General features: G+C 36.2%; 1 protein-coding gene across 13 annotated transcripts in view; it reads right to left on the reverse strand.

Moving 5' to 3' along the window:
* Window positions 1-19,049, reverse strand: part of VPS8 (VPS8, CORVET complex subunit) — a 237,940-nt gene that overhangs the window by 90,784 nt on the left and 128,107 nt on the right. For all 13 annotated transcript variants that reach the window (XR_002828228.1, XR_002828231.1, XR_002828230.1 and 10 more), the window contains 7 exons: window positions 16,709-16,828; window positions 15,682-15,738; window positions 11,108-11,190; window positions 10,081-10,165; window positions 9,195-9,293; window positions 3,372-3,461; window positions 1,844-1,890 (listed from right to left, as the gene is read on the reverse strand). Coding sequence is in view for 10 of the 13 variants with exons in the window: in XM_023750602.1 (XP_023606370.1) it covers window positions 1,844-1,890; window positions 3,372-3,461; window positions 9,195-9,293; window positions 10,081-10,165; window positions 11,108-11,190; window positions 15,682-15,738; window positions 16,709-16,828 (581 nt within the window). In the remaining 3 variants the exon portion in view is untranslated. The remainder of the gene's footprint in view (window positions 1-1,843; window positions 1,891-3,371; window positions 3,462-9,194; window positions 9,294-10,080; window positions 10,166-11,107; window positions 11,191-15,681; window positions 15,739-16,708; window positions 16,829-19,049) is intronic.

Genomic DNA, 19,049 nt, shown 5'->3' on the forward strand with positions numbered 1-19,049 from the left:
GAATGTGGGGTAAATTATTTGCTAGACTGACTTACAGGATTCTGTGAAGCAGCCAAGGGTGATCAGATTTTACTTGCGGGAGGGGGGGGGCGGTAGGGAAGGAAGAATTTGGACACATATTTTGGGTGATCAGATATCGAGGGTTGGGGATTCTTGCTAAAACTAGACTCCACAAGGACAGAGATGAAAAGGCTCAGAGGCCTGAGTAAAGTTTGGTCAAGGGGAGAATCTTTGCCAGCTCTTAATTTCTACTAGGCTAAAGTAAAGCTGGCAACTGTGCTGCTGTCAAAAGTGAGGACATTACAGGTCATGTTGCTTTGGGGGAGAGGGAAGACGAAGGGTTGTGGGTACACTGCTTCTCTCTGAAGTAGGTAAGAGAGAACCTTGTAGCCAAATTAATATGACAAGAAGGAAGAATGTGTGACAAGTTAATTTAGAATAATTATCTTGGGTTAGGGTTAATTCAGGGAGATAAAACATACTGAGTAAATGTAAAATTATTTGTGGTTTGCTAGCGAACAAAACAACTTTCACAGTACTCTTAAAGGGTCTTACCTAATTAACATCTTTCAAATCTAGGGTAGGTGATAACAGAGCAAGACTTTTCATGGAAGACCTCTGAAACTCTTGTGATGTGCCATCTTTATTACTGTGAAATTTAAGTTAAGGAGTGACTGCAATATCAGAGCAAATGACTATATATTTATATTACCTAATATTGTTTTTTATTTTATTTTTTAAAAGAAGGATTTGGTCACCATTGGCTTCTATACTTTTGTTCCATGTGAGAAAAGGCCAAGTTCAAAGCTGAGCCTTCTCTTGTCTTTCCAGCTTGAGCGTCTCCAGATAGGATGGTTGGGGGAAATAACTTGCTTAAAATAAATGATCTTATGAGAGGACGAGTCAAATCCTAAGAGGATATATTTGAAACTGGAGGACACATGAGAGAGGGAACAGAAGGAATTTTGCCATGGGAAAGAGGTGCTCCGGCCCCAGAGAAAGGGCGGGGAACTGAGGCAGAGTGCCGCCTTCCTCATCCGTCTAGCCCTGTCCTCTGTCTCTTCCCCGAGCTCTCCCATCCTCCTTACAGCTCTCTTCCTTCCCTCCTACCCCTCAACTCCAATTCTACAATTTCTCCATCAGTTAATTCTAGGAGTAGACCAGGGCCCAAACTGACTCTCAGAGAAATACAAATGATTAATAGAACATTTTTTAAAAAAAATCTAGTTTCAGTAATATTCTGAGAACCGGGTTATAATTAAAATACAGACACTTTGAAAAGGTCTTGAACTGGGGTGCAGGAGAAAAATGTAGTCAGATTGCTTTTCCAATTATCTGCATATGCACATCAGTATGACTCTAAATTAAAATGTGACATAGTCTTCTTAAAGTTTAAATGATTGAGATTTCAAAACAATTGTTACAATCACACATCCTGATACTTTGATATTTAAAAATAGCACAGAATACTGGAATAACTGAAATTGATATCAGGATCACTTAAGTAAATGACTGTTTTCAATGGCTAATGTACATTCTAATGCAACTTAAAAGTTTGCATATCTGAGACAAAAGCTGTCTCATCCTGGAATACTACACTTAAGCCAGTGAAGCTTAACTCTAGGTGTACATCAAAAATATCCCCACCCACAGTGATTCTGCGGGGTTGGGCCCAGGCAACTATATATTTTTAAGCTTCTTAGGTGATTCTGACACACACACAAACATTAACAATCAAGGGCCGAGTGTACTATTTGGTTACCATGGACCAGTTTGTTAACTTCAACTTATTTTCTTTGATTTATAATCTACGTATTATAAAAAACTAAATTTATAAACATACCTTGGGTCAAGAAGACTCCTCAAAAATTTGAAAAGCAAAACCTGGTTCTGAGTAGAAAAACAATAAAAAATATAATATTAAAACAAATTCTTCAAACTATGCCATGGTAAAGAATGAATTTAGAATATGCCTTTAAAATGCACACATGCCTATGATTATTTCCATTAAGCCCTCTGTATAGATCTAAGAAATTCTAAAGAATCATTTGCAGATCATTTCCTCTCAGTAATTCTAATCACTGTCCCATAGTCCATTTTGAGTGAAAAAGAAACACAAATACCTTGTTATTGTAAAAAAAAAAAAAAAAAAATCAACCAAGAAAAGAAAACCAACCAAAAAAAACCCCTCTTCTGAGACAAACCCCAGTGCAGTTCCTGCACGTGGACGCTCTAACTGCTCTGCTGGTAGTGAATTCTGGCTGTACTGTTGCTGGGTTCACTGTCTCATCTGGTCCTTCTTGTGATGACGGCCCAAATGACACCCACCACCTGAAAAGCTCATGGACTCCCCAATATAACCAACTGCAACAGAGATGGCAAACTGCAACATCTCAGCAATCAGGGCTCTGTTTCTTCCACTTATGAGCTATGTGACTTTGTGTAAGTCACTGGCTCTCTTAGCTATTCAGTTTACCTATTTAAAAAAGAACAGCAATATCTCCTCTGCCTTCTGCACAGGGAAAAGGTAAGAATTAAATGAGATGAACCTTAGGATACTATATGAATATAAATGTTTCTAAGTTCTAAGGAAAGCTGAGCAAAAATTTAGAGTCTAGTTTTTCTTTACCTTTTCGACACATTCAAACTTCACCTATAAAAAGCAGGGGACTCTCAAAACTGAAATGGATTAATGTAATACAGAATATGACATTTTGAATATGTTTATCCGTCTTTGATTTTTAACTTTTCCCTGGCCCATCACCTTGTTTTATTTTACACAACTTTCCTTCTGGTTATAACCTAATATTCTGGCTTACTTATCATTTCAAGAATTCTGAAACAATAGGTCAGAGGCATAATTCTTGTCATCAAAAGTAAAAGTACTTTATAAAACCTGTGTGGGATTCTCCTACATAATCAGTAAAGTTCTACAATAAAAGAAATACTTCATTTCTTTAAAAGAAACGTGTTAGACTCCACAGTGTTTATAGGGCGATATTCTGTGCCAGGCAGCATAGTGGAGGCAGGAGCTGGAGACAGACTTGGCCTCAGGGTCTGGGAGGAGAAATGTGAATAGATCTCAATACTTCAATAACTTTATAACTCACTTTCCCTTTCTCTCCACTTTCCAATGTCTTTGACATTCAACATTAAAACCTCTTTTTCTATAATGTAAAATTGATTATATACGGTGTCTGCCGGGACTTTTTTCCCCCCATGGGTTTTAAGCCTCAACAAATGTGTAGAAACTACTATTAAATGGCAACTATTAATTGAACAAATTCCTAAAATCAAAAGTTCTTTGGTACATAGTCAACAATTGTCTCTCCACTAGATGTTTCTTCCCCATATATATTTGCAATATTTACCTCAAGTTTATTAATGACTGTTTCAATCTGTTCAGAAAAGTGAGTAGCAACTAGCTCTGCAGCTTTACAAGGCTTCAGGGACACAAGTTCCTAGAGTGAAAGAAAAAGACAAAATCCTTTTGCTAAATCTTAATGTTAATTTAAATAGGATTCCCATAGATGTGAAACATGATCACCTGCCTCAATATTTTCATGAGCTTCTTTATTGCATTTCAGGAGACCTTGATATAAGGCCCTAATTTAAAGGCACATTGTAAATGAGCAAAATTAAAAACATACCATGTAAAAAGTCAGATTGTGATATACAAGGTAATTCAGAATTCTTAGAAAATGAAAGCACTAAACTCTGGATTTAGGCCATGTATCTGCAGGATGAACAGAATGAACAAAAGCTCCCCAAATTCTCTGTCTGTGAATTTCACCCTTGAGCTTAAAGTAATAGCTTGATGGAAAAAAAAAAAAGGTATAGCTGCAATTTCTCTGGCTAAGAATTTTAAAACTGTACTTCTGATTGCCTGGTAGGTTTTGAAACTATAAGTGTCTTAAGAAATCAACTTTAAGTCATAAGTTTTAAATCAGACTAAGAGAGGCACTGTTAAGTAACCACTGTTAATAAAACCTATTTCTGTCAAATCTAAGACCTCCAATTTGCACTCTCCCTAAACTTTCCTAGACACTGGCTATCATTTTCTTCTTAAACTCTCTTTTCACTTGGTTTCTGTGACCTACTATTCTGCCCTTACAATTGCATATCACATGGCTAACTGCAAAGACCAACTTTACATCACATAGTATATTGTGAAATAAAAAGTATACAAGTTAGTGTGACTGTGATATTAGTGATATATCTAATAATTTTGTGGTAGTATTTTTAGATTAATAATAATGATTAATATTAAAATAACTGTAGTTTATACTAGTTTTATATAACACATCTCAAAATAGAGAGAGCACAACTAATCAATATCACACATGAAAAGGGGGACATTACTACTGATTAATAGACATTACATAGATAAAAAACTTTTATGTCAAGAATTTGAAAATTTAGACAAAATGGATAAATTCTAGAAAAATATAGTTCAATAAATTGACTTAAGCAATAGAAAACTTGCACTGAATAATAAAATATCTTTCCATATGGAAAACTCTAGACTCAAATAGATTCACCTGTAACTTCTAGTAATCATTTAAGGAAGAAAAATTCCAACATTAATTAATCTCTTACAGAGAATAGAAAAAAGGAAACTTCTTCAGCTCGTACGAGGCTAGCAACATTTTGATCACCAAACCCAATAGAACAATATAAGATAGGAAAGAAAAATTATAAATCTTAATCATGAACATTGATACAACATTCTAAGTAAAAACAAAATTCAACAATATACAAAAAGGATAATACATCAGAATCAAGTTGCATTTATCCACAGAATTTAAGGCTAATTTAATATCAATAATATTTACCACAAAAATTAGTAAGGGAGAAAAGGTGATAAAATTTTTTCATGACAAAACTATTAATATACTAGAAATAGAATAGAAGACTTCCATAAAAATCCTTATAATAAACATTATACATATATGGGAAATTAAAAATATTAGTGGCATGATTATGCTAAAAATATAAATTTTTGACAGTCTAAAAAAGGACTGAAAATCTCTACAGAGAAAATTATAAAACTTTATAAAAAATGTTGAATAAAGGGTCATACCATACAGTCATAGATTGAAAGATACAATGTCATAAAGATGTCAATTACATTTAAAGTGATTAATAGATTCATTGCAATCACAGTTAGAATCATAAGATTAAAAAAAATTTTGGTGGAATTTGACAAGCTGATTCCAAAATGTATTTGGAAGTATAAAAGGTCAAGAATAACCAATACTCATTTAAAGATATCAAGACTTATTATAAAGCAATATTTAAAACTAGAGGCCCGGTGCACGAAATTCGTGCACTCAGGGAGGGGGTCCCTCAGCCTGGCCTGCACCCTCTCACAGTCCAGCAGCCCTCGGGGGATGCTTGACTGATGGCTTAGGTGGCAGTCAGACATCCTTAGTGCTGCTGCGGAGGCAGGAGAGGCTCCCGCCACCACCGCTGCACTCGCCAGCCGTGAGCCTGGCTTCTGGCTGAGCGGCGCCCCCTGTGGGAGCACACTGACCACCAGGGGGCAGCTCCTGCATTGAGCATCTGCCCCCTGGTGGTCAGTGAGCATCTTAGCGACTGGCCATTCTGCCGTTCGATTTGCATATTAGCCTTTTATTATATAGGATACTTGTGAGGTCCTGATATAGTCAGACAATAGATCAATGAAACAGAAGAGGGCCCAGAAAAACAGACCAAGCATATAGATCCTTGATATGCTTATGACAAAGTAGCACTACTGAGCAATAGGGAAAGGCAACCTTTAAAATAACTGCTGGGAATATTGGGCACCCATATTTTAAAAAAATTAATTGGACCCCCACCTCACAGCATATACAAAAACTGCTTTCAGGTGAACCTAAGATTTAAAGATGGAAGGAAAAACAGACAAAAAAGCTTTTAAACAAAAATATGAAGAATTTCTCATTCAGTGTAGAAAAAAAAATTTAATTATTTTGACTTAAAAAAAAAGAACTTCTCTTAAAAAGAATCATAGGAAAAAGCCAAAGAGTGGAGGATATATTCACAACATGTGTCAGTGAAAAACGCCACCCTGCAGGATACATAAAGAACGCCTACAAATCAATAAGTACAGGAGATTTTCAAATAGAAAATTGGGCAAGATTTGAACAGGCACATTACAGAAAGGATATTTAAATGGCCAATAAACATGAAAAGTCTATCAATCTTAGTAACTAAGAATATGTACGTTTAAAACATAGTAAAATATCATTACGCATCCACTAGATTTGCAAAATGTTAAAGTCTGGCAAGGATATAGAATCAATGGGAAACTTCATTCAATGCTGGCAGCTGGTAAAGATATTTATCCCAATTAACTGGCAATTATAGACCCTACAGAAGAGATTATCAGATGTTAGCATGTCTCAAAAGCACGTGGAGGGCTTATTAAAACATATTGTGGGGCCCCACTCCCAAAGCTTCTGATCCAGAAGGTCTGAGGTGAAGACAAAACTACATTTCTATTAAGTTTTCAGCTGATACTATACTGCTGACTGGGGATCAAACTAACAACCACTGCACTAGAGAAATGCATGTGGCTGTGCTCAGATGCATATATAATGATGACTATAAATGGACTAAAACATCCACTAACAGTAGAATGGACAAACTATGATATACTTGTAAAATGAAATACTATATAACAATACAAATGAACCACAGCTTCAGATAACAAAACACACAAACTTCTCAAAATATTGAGAAAAAAAGGAAATACAATATATAACTTCATTTACATAAAGTTCATAAAAAGGCAAAGCAAAAATATAAACTTTTAGGGATGTAGGCATATGCAGTAACAGTATATATAGAAAGGCAAGGAAATATCAGGAAAAAACACAGGCTAATCGGTGTACTATGGGAGTCAGGGCTTGTGACCAGAAAAGGATATACAGGAAGTCTACACAGGAAGTCTGGGGTAGGAACTGCATATAAGTCTATTTCTTGATCTAGACCTCAGATATTTTGATTTTTAATTTTTTATTAATCTGTACATTTGCTTTATGCAGTTTTCTGTATGCTTTTTATACCTAAAACTAAAAATAAATATTTTTTAAAAATATAATGAAATATGCTTTATTCATATTGTAAAAAAAAAAAAAAAAAAGATTTTTTACCCGTAATCCACAGACCCGATCTAAAAATGGCTTTTAGGGTGTCTGCATATCCCTGAAAATGTAAACAAATTTACGCATTGTGCACATGCACAAGTCCAAATATTTCACGAATTCTCAAAAGAGATTTATAACCCCAGAAGTGTTAAAAACCACTAATTTATTCACTGTATATACTGCCAGAAAACTTTATTATGAGGACTTTTACACCTACATATTTAATGTTGATTTTATTTTTATTACTGAAGCCAAGGAAGTCCTTCAACAAACAGTCTATATATTTGTAATTGTGGTCTTAAGAGATATTAAAAAGTTCAAGGTGAAAAAAATGTGCAGATGTTGGAAAAAGTCAGCAGAAATAATTGTTGTGCAGCAACAATACTTCTTGCTTCTCCAGTCTGAGTTTCCTGCTGAGTAATTTGTTTGCTCATTGATTAATGCATCACATTTCACATTATGCAGAGAGACATAGCTTCATTTTTGGATGTCTGGAGTCCATGTGCTCAAACCACTGCTTAATGCAGATTAAGTGAAATAAAGAATGAGCCATAATGTAAATACAGAGACTTAAAGGGGATGATGAAAGGAAAAAGAATACAAAATGATTAAAGGAAAAAGATATAACTCAAAGTAGAAGGTTTTCTTGAGTTCTTTCATCAACATATATCCATCTTGTTGTTAGCAGGAATATCGTAACATAAAATAACATATATATGTTCTCAATCCTATAGATGAAAGTGTGGAAATTACTTCAGACCACACATCTGATGACTGACTGTATCTCTTTCTCACCAGATGTTTCACATAAGATGTGTTCACATTTCTGATCTTTCTAAACTTTACAACCATCAGGATGGGAACAAAGTATTCATATCACATGCAATGTTTTCTCGGAGTTTCAGATCTCATCTTTTCTTATCATTTTTCACATGTATAAAAAATTTAAATTATGTTGAATAACCATATCTTTCATTCCATCTCTAAACCTATCACCAGAAGTTACCCCATCACCTGTTCCTTGCTACAAGGAGGAGTAAAGACACTTTATAAATAGAAATTTATTTTCAAAACTAGGATGACCTCAGCATCTTTTGTTACTACTTTTTTTCAACAATTAGTGACTCAAAAAAATACATTTCAACAAACCTGCTAGCTCTGTTGGTTTCTGAGGTATATGGTATGTTATGAACCTATGGACACTAAAGTGAGGAGTGATTTGTGAGCCCTTTTTCAGAATGCATTCTGATCACATGTTCATCACGCATTATTGGTCTCTCCATTTTGGCATCTATAGGCATGTGTTTTAAAAATAACTTTTTGTTTCAATGTCAACTCCTGCATTATTGTAAAAAAAGCATGCATTAACAAAATCAGAATTATTCTGTTACATAAGGAAGGGAAATATATCAGAGAGAAAAACTCATTATAGAAATGTTTCTAAAATTCCAATGGGTGATTGAGTGCAATGGCTCCCATTATGTATTAGAGAATAAGACCAGGAATACCCTCAGAATTGTATTAAGAATGTTGTAAAAACCCACTAATATTCCAGTTTGCCAACCAGCTGATTGAACATGGGTTATTTTCAGAAGCCATGATATAATAAACTAGAGGCCCGGTGCACGAATTTGTGTAAGGGTGGGGTCCCTCGGCTTGGCCGGCGATCTGACTGATCAGGGCCATCTCGCCGGGGGGAGGGACTGTAGGAGGTTGGCCAGCTGCGAGAGATTGGCTGTGGGAACGCACTGGCCACCAGGGGGCAGCTCCTGCATTGAGCGTCTGCCCCCTGGTGGTCAGTGTGCATCATAGCAACCGGTCAACCGGCTGTTTGGTTGCTTAGGCTTTTATATATATAGATTGTATATGACAGGCTTTATAAATACAAATATGAGGTGGAATAAATTATATGAAAAAGATGCAAATCTGCAAGTAAATCAACTTAATAACGTGACACCTGCCATTGCTTGGTTAGCATAAGCTTAATTTGGGAGATATCCATACAAATGGGGAAATTTCAAAAGTTTATTGAATTAGCACCTCAATGTGATCCATTGCTTTCTGCCATACAGACTGCTTCTCCTCTGCACTGTGGCCAGGAATGGATAAGATATTGTGAATGTAGTTAAAGACTTCTTCCTAAGGAGCACAAGACAATATAATTCATTCATTCATTCATCATGCCAAGAATATTTACTCACTATATCTATACCAGTCTTGCTAAATATCTATTATTTGGAGATAGTTAACTGATGGAAAACTGACACTGACGATAAAGAGCAATTGTTTCAAGTTTAGTTTAGTGTAGAGTCTTAAAAGTTGAAAATCTGTTCCAATTAATTTTGTTCTCAATTTCATTAACCTAATGAGGGAATATTATACTTTTGTCTTTGGTCGTCCCTGTCCACATTCCCAATTTCATCTCAAATCACTCTTGCCCTTGTCTATTAGGCTCCACTTACATTGATCTTTTCTTCATTTATATGATCTCTATTCAGTTCCTTGAACATGTCAAAAATTTTCCCCACCTCAGGGTCTTTACATATATAGTTCCCTATCCTAGAACACTTTTCTGTTGGCTTTTTGCTTAACTGGCTTCTTCTCAAATTCCAAAGTCAGTTTATATGTTGCTTCCTCTGAGATTCCTTCCGTAGTATATACATCAGTTCCCCATCATCTAAGGTCAGTCTCCATCACTAAACTATAAGTTTTAAAATTGCAAGAACTATATCTTTTTAATTATCAATGTATACTTGCCTAATATCAGGCACTCAATAAAAACCTATTGAATAAATGAAAATCTGAATCAGCAAACACATGTCCAAATATTTCTACTGAATGGTTTATACATACTGAATAGCTATTCCTGCTCATTGGGGAATTGTGTGGAAATGGTATGAAAAGGGTAAGCAATCTCTTAACTCACCTCTCTTAGTGGGTCACGTAAGTAGCAATCAATAATTTTGTCATATTGGTGTTCTCGTTCATACATAAACTCACAAATTTGATAACTAGAACATAAAAGGAAAAAGTTCAGTGTACCAAACAGGGAGGTGGTAATTATTGTTTCAAAAAGTTTTCTCAGGACAGAAATTAGTATAGAAAAATAAATACAGTAAGTGTTATTTCTACTGCTAAATGAAGTTATAGTACCTAAGGCAGGGGTGGGGAACATCCGGCCTCCCAGGCCTTATAAGGCCCGAGAAATCATTTGGTCTGGCCTGCCAAGACATTAGGAGTGTCTCTGACCAAATACAGCAGGCTAATTTTTTTAAGTTGATAACTTTGTATGGACCATGGATGATGTTATAAATATCCAAATGGCCCTTGCAGACAAAATGTTCCCCACCCCGATATAAGAAAATTAATATCTGCCATTCTTCTAAATATAGGTTTAATATACTGCTGAACACCATGTTTACAGAAATTTTAAAAGTGGGTACAAAATAAATGTTAAAATAACATGTGCCACAAAAATAGTTAATATATTAGATATCAATTAATTGTACCAAGTTTCTCTGTACAGAATTAAATGTCAAATAAAACATTAAAAACTGAATAAATAGTAGATCTAATATATTGCATCTTATTTGCTATATTAAGTTCTGCAATATTTATAATATATATAAATAGCTGTCAAAATCTATAAAATACTATGCATATTGTAAGTAAAAAATAACTAAATAACTAAAGTAATAAATCATGACTGTTATTTCATTTTTATCCGAAAACAAATGTACAGATACTTCTAATTTACTCCCTGCTAATTTCTGCAAATTTTACTAAATTTCAGATTTAAAAGGCACAAACTTTCATGCTTAGGTTTTTTTGTTATTTGCATAATTTTTCTTAATTTAAAAATAAATGGCAATGCATGGATAAACCAGGCTTCAAGTTACAGAAATGCAATTTAATAGTTGTATCAACTAATATATGACTTCAAAACAACTTACAACTCTGCTTTTTCTGCCATGCGGATGAGCCGACTCTCTTCAAATTGAACTATGCCTCCAGCCTGCAGCAATTCTAAAAGGACCTGAACATTTAAAATGAATGAACAAAAAACTTTGGGATCTCCTTTTATTTACTAGCTTTTTAAGAATCCATTCAGCCACACACCATAATTTTTTCTTTTGTCTTATTACTTACTGATGTTTTGGCTTGGCTTTCACATATATAACAGGTTAGACTTACATTATAATGTTGATCATATTGTATTTAAGTCTCATAAAAATATTAATGGCTCTATTTTTCAAGCATGAAAGGAATGCCACAGTGTTTGCAAATAAAACCTTTTTAGAATACCCAATGATCCTCCACTTAGCTAAAAGCATCCATATACATTCTTTCTTGTATGCATGCATATAAGCATAGCCAAAGGACACAGACACTAAGGGGGTGAGGGCATGTGCTGGGGGGTGGGAGTGGCTGGGGAGAGGTCAATGGGGGAAAAGGGGGACATATGTAATACTTTAAACAATAAAGAATATTTTTAAAAAGTGAATTTTTATCTAGAGCTTTTATGTCCTATAGCTCTTAAAGTTCCTTATGTCTTGTGGTCCACAGGTAGTATTCATGTTTACATGTTATTTTTTCTAATGAAACGTTGGTATTTTTCACAGTAGCATTATTCACAAGAGCAAAAAGGTGGAAACAATCCAAATGTCCATAAGTGGATGAATGGATTAAAAAAATGTGGTATATACATATAATGGAACATTATTTAACCTAAAAAATGAATGGATTTCTGACACATGCTATAATATAGATGAACCTTAAAAATATTAAGTGGCCCCGCCGGCGTGGCTCAGTGGTTGAACATCGACCTATGAACAGAAGGTCACAGGTTCAATTCCTGGTCAGGCGCATGCCCAGGTTGTGGGCTCAACCCCCAGAAGGCAGCCGGTCAATGATTCTCTCTCATCATTGGTGTTTCTATCCCTCTTGCCCTTTCCCTTCCTTTCTGAAATGAATAAAAACAAAAATTAAGTGAAATAAGTCAAACACACACACAAAAAGTACTGTATGATTCCACTTATATGAGGTATATAAAGTAGTCAAATTCGCAGAGACAGAAAGTGGAATGGTGGTTGCCAGGGGGAGGAGATAATGGGGATTTCCAGTTTGGAAGATAAAGCTTTGGAGTTGGATGGTGGCAATGGTGGCACAACAATAATATACTTAATGCCTGAATTGTACATTTAAAATTTCAAAATTTATAATATGTAGTTTATAACAATAAAAAACAAACATTGGGCCCTAACCGGTTTGGCTCAGCGGATAGAGCATCGGCCTGCGGACTCAAGGGTCCCAGGTTCGATTCCGGTCAAGGGCATGTACCTTGGTTGCGGGCACATCCCCAGGAGGGGGCGTGCAGGAGGCAGCTGATCGATGTCCCTCTCTCATCGATGTTTCTAACTCTCTATCCCTTTCCCCTCCTCTCTGTAAAAAATCAATAAAATATATTAAAAAAAAACCCAAAAACAAAAAAAAACATTGGAGTTCATGCCCTGGCTGGGTGGCTCAGTTGGTTGGAGCATCTTCCATGTGCCAAAAGGTTTCAGGTTCATTTCTCAGTCAGGGTACATACCTAGATTTTGGGTTCGATCCCCGGTAGGGGCATTTATGGGAGGCACCAATGTTTATATTTCCTCTCTCTCTCTCTCTCTCTCTCTCTCTCTCTCTCCCCTCCCTTCTCTCTCTAAAAAAATCAATAAAAACATATCCTGCAGTGACATTTAAAAACAAGAACAACAACAAAACACTGGGGTTCTTATAAATAATTCTACCAAACGAAGAAGGTGAATAACAAAGATGACTAGGATGTTGTGACAGATTCTTCAATTTCTGTAAATAAACCTCTCAATACAATAGAATCATTACTTAATCATTAGGGCAATGTGAGAAAGCTCTCTCATGTATTGAAGGTCAAGATCCAGAGTAACATGATCCTTCTCAGAACTCCAGGAAACCATTTAACAAAGCATTTTTCTAACTTAGGAAATTGATTACTTTCAAGTTAAAAAAAAGGGGGGAGGGGGCATAAAATAAATAAAACCTATCCAAACTTTACATTTCAGAACCCTAATTTAATCCACTTTGAGTGTTTTAATGTACTGCTACATAGAAGAACTATGGAGTCAACGCCATCTGCTGGAAGCCTCAATGTGGAATAACATAATAGTACTACGCTGGAGCCAGTCTTACCAACCCACTTAGAATTGAGTGTTAAATTTTCAGGAATTTTGAAAGTCAGTTGTGAAACACAGCCATTGTTAAAAATTAAACTATGTAACTTTACAGTCAAATAAATTAAAGTAAAAACAAAGGTAATTAATACTAAAAACTCACCACTTTTAATTATTTCATTACATTTTACTATGTATGCTCTTGAGGTTAGTTACTGTAACTGAATCTGTACGGGGAAATATTACATAAGGGTGTTGTACTTAGCATCTCTTTCTAACTCTCGGCTGAGTGACATCATGCTGGTAAGCTGAAATGGTGGGAGTGCTGACACCATGGAAACTGGCAAATTCTGTAAATCAGGGCTTTTTACACTTTTAAGGGGTTGTAAAACAAACAAAGAATATGTGACATATACCATATGTGGCCCACAAGCCTAAAATAGCTACTCTTTGGCTCTTTCCAGGAAAACTGCCAAACCTTGGTTACAAAAGTGATGGAGATAATGTAATAAGGCAATCAGACTTTAAAGTGTGAATGTCGTAGTCATTACAATGTGAATATCAAAAAATTAAGGAATTCTTTTTTTTTATTTCAAAAACTTATCTGATTCAGCAAAGAAGTCACTTCACTGATGAATGGGTGAAGTTCTGACATGCTTTCCTTGTTGCACTTTCACCCTTATTCATTCATGTAAATGAAAATATCAACCAACATTCATATCAGACCTACATTTGAAGAGCAAGTTGTTAAACTTTTATCAGCATTCCACTGGAAAATACTAACAAATACTACGTAAACAAATGTTGATATATAACAAACTGTGCAGGGGAAAGAGTGCCTGCGAAGGGAAGGAACTGGGTTCTAATCTCAGTTGTGACCTTGAGCAACTTACTTTATCCATTTCCTATATTTCTAAAATGAGTAGAAAAGGAAACTAGTTAATCTCAAAGGGGACTCTCAATAATAGAATATTACTATAGGATGATTACTTTTCAAGGTTTGGCTGTTATATTTAGATAAGATTTTTATTTCTATTTAATTTAGTTATTTATATAAAAAGTTTTTTATTTTATATAGCAAAATAACATGCACAACATGATCTATTTTTCCTATCAATAGAGAAATAGGGGCAAAATGAGGGGCCACATTACTATTTGTATTCGATATAAATAAGAGAACCAAAATTTTAGCAGTCACTGGGCCACAGCTGTGCAGAGAAAGGGGTCACTGTTGCTACCACATGTTCTTTATCTGGGTCTCAACCTCTCAGCTGTGCACTATTACCATAAAAAATCAGCATAGCTATCAAAATTCTTAATTTTTATAGCTTAGCTCACAAAAGTCTGGCAGCCAATTTTAAGTAGGTTGACTCTCTTAGTGTTCACAATTACGATGGGTAAACTTTTAAAGAATCCTATTCTTAGAAGGGACCAAAAAAAGGGGGGGGGGATAAGTAGAAAGAAGTGGTGCTCAAACAGTTACCATGTCACAGCAATTAGTAGGGGGACAGATGGATAAGGTCTCCAGAAATGGTTAGCCCTAATGCAGTGGGGCTAGAGGGCACTCCCAAAAGCTGAGTGTCCCACACTCAGTAACCTGCAGTCTTTCCATAGCAGCAAGGAGTGGTTATCAGATTAATGACACCAGTGAAAGCAGGATACAACAGGTGCCAACTGTGGCTGCAATGCCTTTATTGTGCACTTCATAGTTAAATGGGAATGCTATTTAACTGAGATTAGGGTCACCTTTCAGATTGTTAAAAAAAAACAAAAACCAACAAGAGCTAAATTAGATCCAAGGAGAAGGATGAAGTATTCTCCTTGACGTCATGTTGAATGCAAGACAGGTCCGGTGCCTAGAAACTTAGTGTGATATAAACTCCATATATATGCACTTCTAACAACCGTCACACTATTTTCTGGTTGCCACTATCTGGCTTAGTGTTAGGTTTGGGCACAAGTCGCTTCCCCCTTAAGCCTTGTGAAGTTAGCACAGAAGGGTTCTTTTGGGCTTACTCTGTTTCTTTCCCACTCTTTTTTAAAAAATATTTTTTTATTGAAGGAAGAGGGAGAGAGGGAGAGAGGAAGAGAGGGGGGAGAGAGGGAGAGAGAGAGAGAGAGAGAGAGAGAGAGAGAGAGAGAGAGAGAGACACATCAATGATGACATTGACTGACTGCCTCATGCATGCCCCACACTGGGGATTGAGCCCGCAACCCCAGGCATGTGCCCTGACAGGGAATGGAACTGTGACCTCCTGGTTCATAGATCAACACTCAACCACTGCGCCAGCCAAGCATCTTTTCTACTCTTTAGCAAAAAGAGTTCTAGTAGTTCATACCTGCTGTCTTTCAGAGTGCCTGGAGTCATCATCAGGACTACAGAGGAATTCAAGGACCTGGTCAAAGAAAATGTACTTTTTTATTGGATACCAGCATGCATGCTATCACACTATCAATGAAAACAGCACCTACCCTTTATATCTCACCAATTCATTCACACTTCACCATAAAAAATATACCACAGGTATATGGTATCTTCCCAACTGATTGGCCTAGTACATGGCACAGGAGGTTCAGGTATGCTGTTTAGAAACATGACTAGAAGGCAGCATCATCTATATACCTTAACTTTAAGATCCCTGATACCATGGACCAAGCAAAGCATGAACTTTGGAGTCAGGCCACTTAAATTTGAATTCTAACTTTATCAACACTTAATAAGAACATCTATTGTTAATAATAACACTTATTAAGTACGATATTGGATGAGTACCTCAACCTATCCAGGCTTTAGTTTGCTCATCTGCAAAATGGGGTAACAACTATATCAAATTCAGAACTATTAGGAGCACTGAATTAATAAACACATATAAAACTGGAACAGAGCCTGGCACTATGAAGTACTCAATAAATCTAGTCATTATTAGCTGCAGATAAACAAGTATTTTCACTGTCATGTGTGGATATGGGGATGCTATTTAATTGAGATTAGGAAATACCTTTCAGAATCAAAGTCATTTGTAAGTACATTCAGATGATCAGCATAATAGTCTTACTACCAGTGAGATGGGTGATTCTTAAATTGGAAAATTTTTCACCAAAGAAATTTGGAGCAATAGAATAATTGAGAGAACAAAATCTCTATAAACTAATCTCCACAAATCATACCCTCATGATACCACCTTACTAGGCAGTCATACTACCCAGACACATCATTTAACAAAACCAACGACAGCTAAATTAGATCCAATCTGAAACCAGAACAGGCTTGGCTATTACATTTAGAGACCATGTAATCCAGTGAACTTTTCTATGAACAGTAATAGGATAAAAACAATTCTAGCTCTCATTGTTGAAGACACTCACCTGATCAAAGAGGGTTCTGTTTACAAACAAGGTATTGTCAGGTTTTGCAAGCTGCCGGGCAAGGAATGTAAAGAGACACCCGACTTGTGAGGGAGTAAAATCTGAGTTCTCCACCATAACCTGATGAGCAAAAGAGGCCATTTATTCAATATACCATCTGGTTTGACACAAAAAATATACAATGAAAAGGGGTGGGGGAGTCTCATTACTGAAGACTCATGAAAAGATTATTTTGCAACAATTGAGTTTAATACCAATTAGAGAAGGAGCACAACTGCTTGCATACTCTGAAAGGGGATCATTTTGGTGATTTTTGGCATATTTCTAGGCACAGCTTGGATCAGAAGTGAATTGTTAGGTAACTTGCAGAGAGATATTAATCATGTTTCCCTCTTGAAGTCTTAAAAGAGAATCCTACTAAAATTAATTTCTGTTAAATTAAAGTAATCCTATCAAAAATCTGCCCACCAGTACAGGAAGAAAGGAGTTGCTTTGGGGCTTAAAAGATAATTTCAGAGTGCAGGTATCCCAGAAAAAAGTCGGCCAGCCCACGAATCAATGAAGTGAATAGATTCTCCTTGTCTATAAGCAGTTCCTTGAACAGATGGTTTTGCATAGTGGGCTTTTTACAACCACACACGGTTATCAATCATACTCATTCCTCTGCTTTAAGTGAGCTTTCCTCTCCTGACTACCTACTATGTGTAAGATGCTATGGTAGATGCCTTCAAGGGAATTATAAATGAGAAAGCAAGGTGAGACAGGTAAACAAATTTTAAATAAAAGGCACAGTGCTATCTGCACTATTATAAAGGAACAAATTACTCCCGCAGCACAGTGGGGGAAATTATTTCAAGTGGTTAGACAGGGAATTGAAAATAAATCAGAAGAGTAGCTTTTAAACTAAGCTTTAAAGCCCATGTGGAACCTGTGACGGGAAATGCCAGGAGCGAGTGCAACCCAGTCAGAGAGAGCAATGTGAGCGAAAGCAGGAACACAGTAAAATGTGAGGTTGTTTGGAGAAACTGTGTTCATTAGAATGCAGCAGCATGCATGAGGAGCAAGGAGAAATTACATAGAAAGAAAAGATTAGGCCTCAAATGTCATTCTGAAAAATCTAGAATTTATTCCATAGAAAACTGGGAGCTACAAAAGGTGCTCAACCAGGAGAGTTGATCATGATCAGTACTGCACTTAGGAAAATTATCCTATCAGCAGGGTATCAGATAAAATAACGAAGGAATAAATTGAAGGTAGACCAAATGCACATGACTGCAGGGGTCCGGGGAAAGCAAAGGGGTCCTGAACTAGGGCAGTTATAGCGAAAAGGGAAGGAGGAAGAGGTGCAAAAGACACTGCAGAGAGAGAGGAGACAGGTCGAGTACACATATGCATGGAAAGGTGTGTAGCTAAGGAGAAATAAAAACATGTGAGATCTTGAGCCTGACAGGCATGTAGGATAATGAAGCTCTTAACAAAGAGACAGAATGCAGAAGTTTGGGAAAGAAGATCATGCACTGCTTTGGACTAGCTGAGTTTATGGAGGCAACTCTATAACAAATTGAAGAATACCCTCTTATCTGTCGAAGAGTCCTAAGTTCCCTCCTTCCATTCTCCATTCAAAAATAAACTATAAGATTTTTTCCAATTAGAAAATATTCCCTTGGAACCTGGCTTTTGGCCTACCTTTTCTTACTTTGCTGGCAGTATATCTCTTTCTTATACGCTGCCTTCTTTTGTCTAGCAATCACAGCCTGCCCAAGTATATAATTAGTCATTCCTAGAGTATATTTCAAGTTTTAGTCTGTGTATGTATCCAAATTCCGATTTAAACTTTCAAAGAGCTTCCTAGGGCTTTAAAACGCTCAGTCATCACTCCCCTTCAGTGCACAGATCCTTTCTGAGGATTCAACTGTCGGGACCCATCTAACGCTCCTCTGCTTTTAGCCCTTCCTTTTGCTCTATAAGTGTAAACTCCTTAACTTATTTCACTCATATGTGGGATAAAAAACTGAAAGCAAGAATGAACAAACAAGAAAAACAAACAAACAAATATTCATAGACACAGACAACAGTATGTGGTGACCAGAGGGAAGCCACTACGGGAAACAGTATGGAGAGTCTTGAAAAAATTAAAAATGAGACTACAATATAATCCAGCAATTCAATCTCTGGGTATTTATCTGAAGAAAACAAAACCACCAATTTGAAGATATATGCACCACATGTTCATTGCAGCATAATTTACTATAGCCAAGATATGGAAGCAACCCTATGTGCCCATCTATAGATAAACAGATAAAGAAGATGTGATGTATATGCATACAATGGAATATTATTC

The sequence above is a fragment of the Myotis lucifugus genome, unplaced genomic scaffold, assembly GCF_000147115.1.
Source record: "Myotis lucifugus unplaced genomic scaffold, Myoluc2.0 scaffold_14, whole genome shotgun sequence".
NCBI lineage: Eukaryota > Metazoa > Chordata > Mammalia > Chiroptera > Vespertilionidae > Myotis > Myotis lucifugus.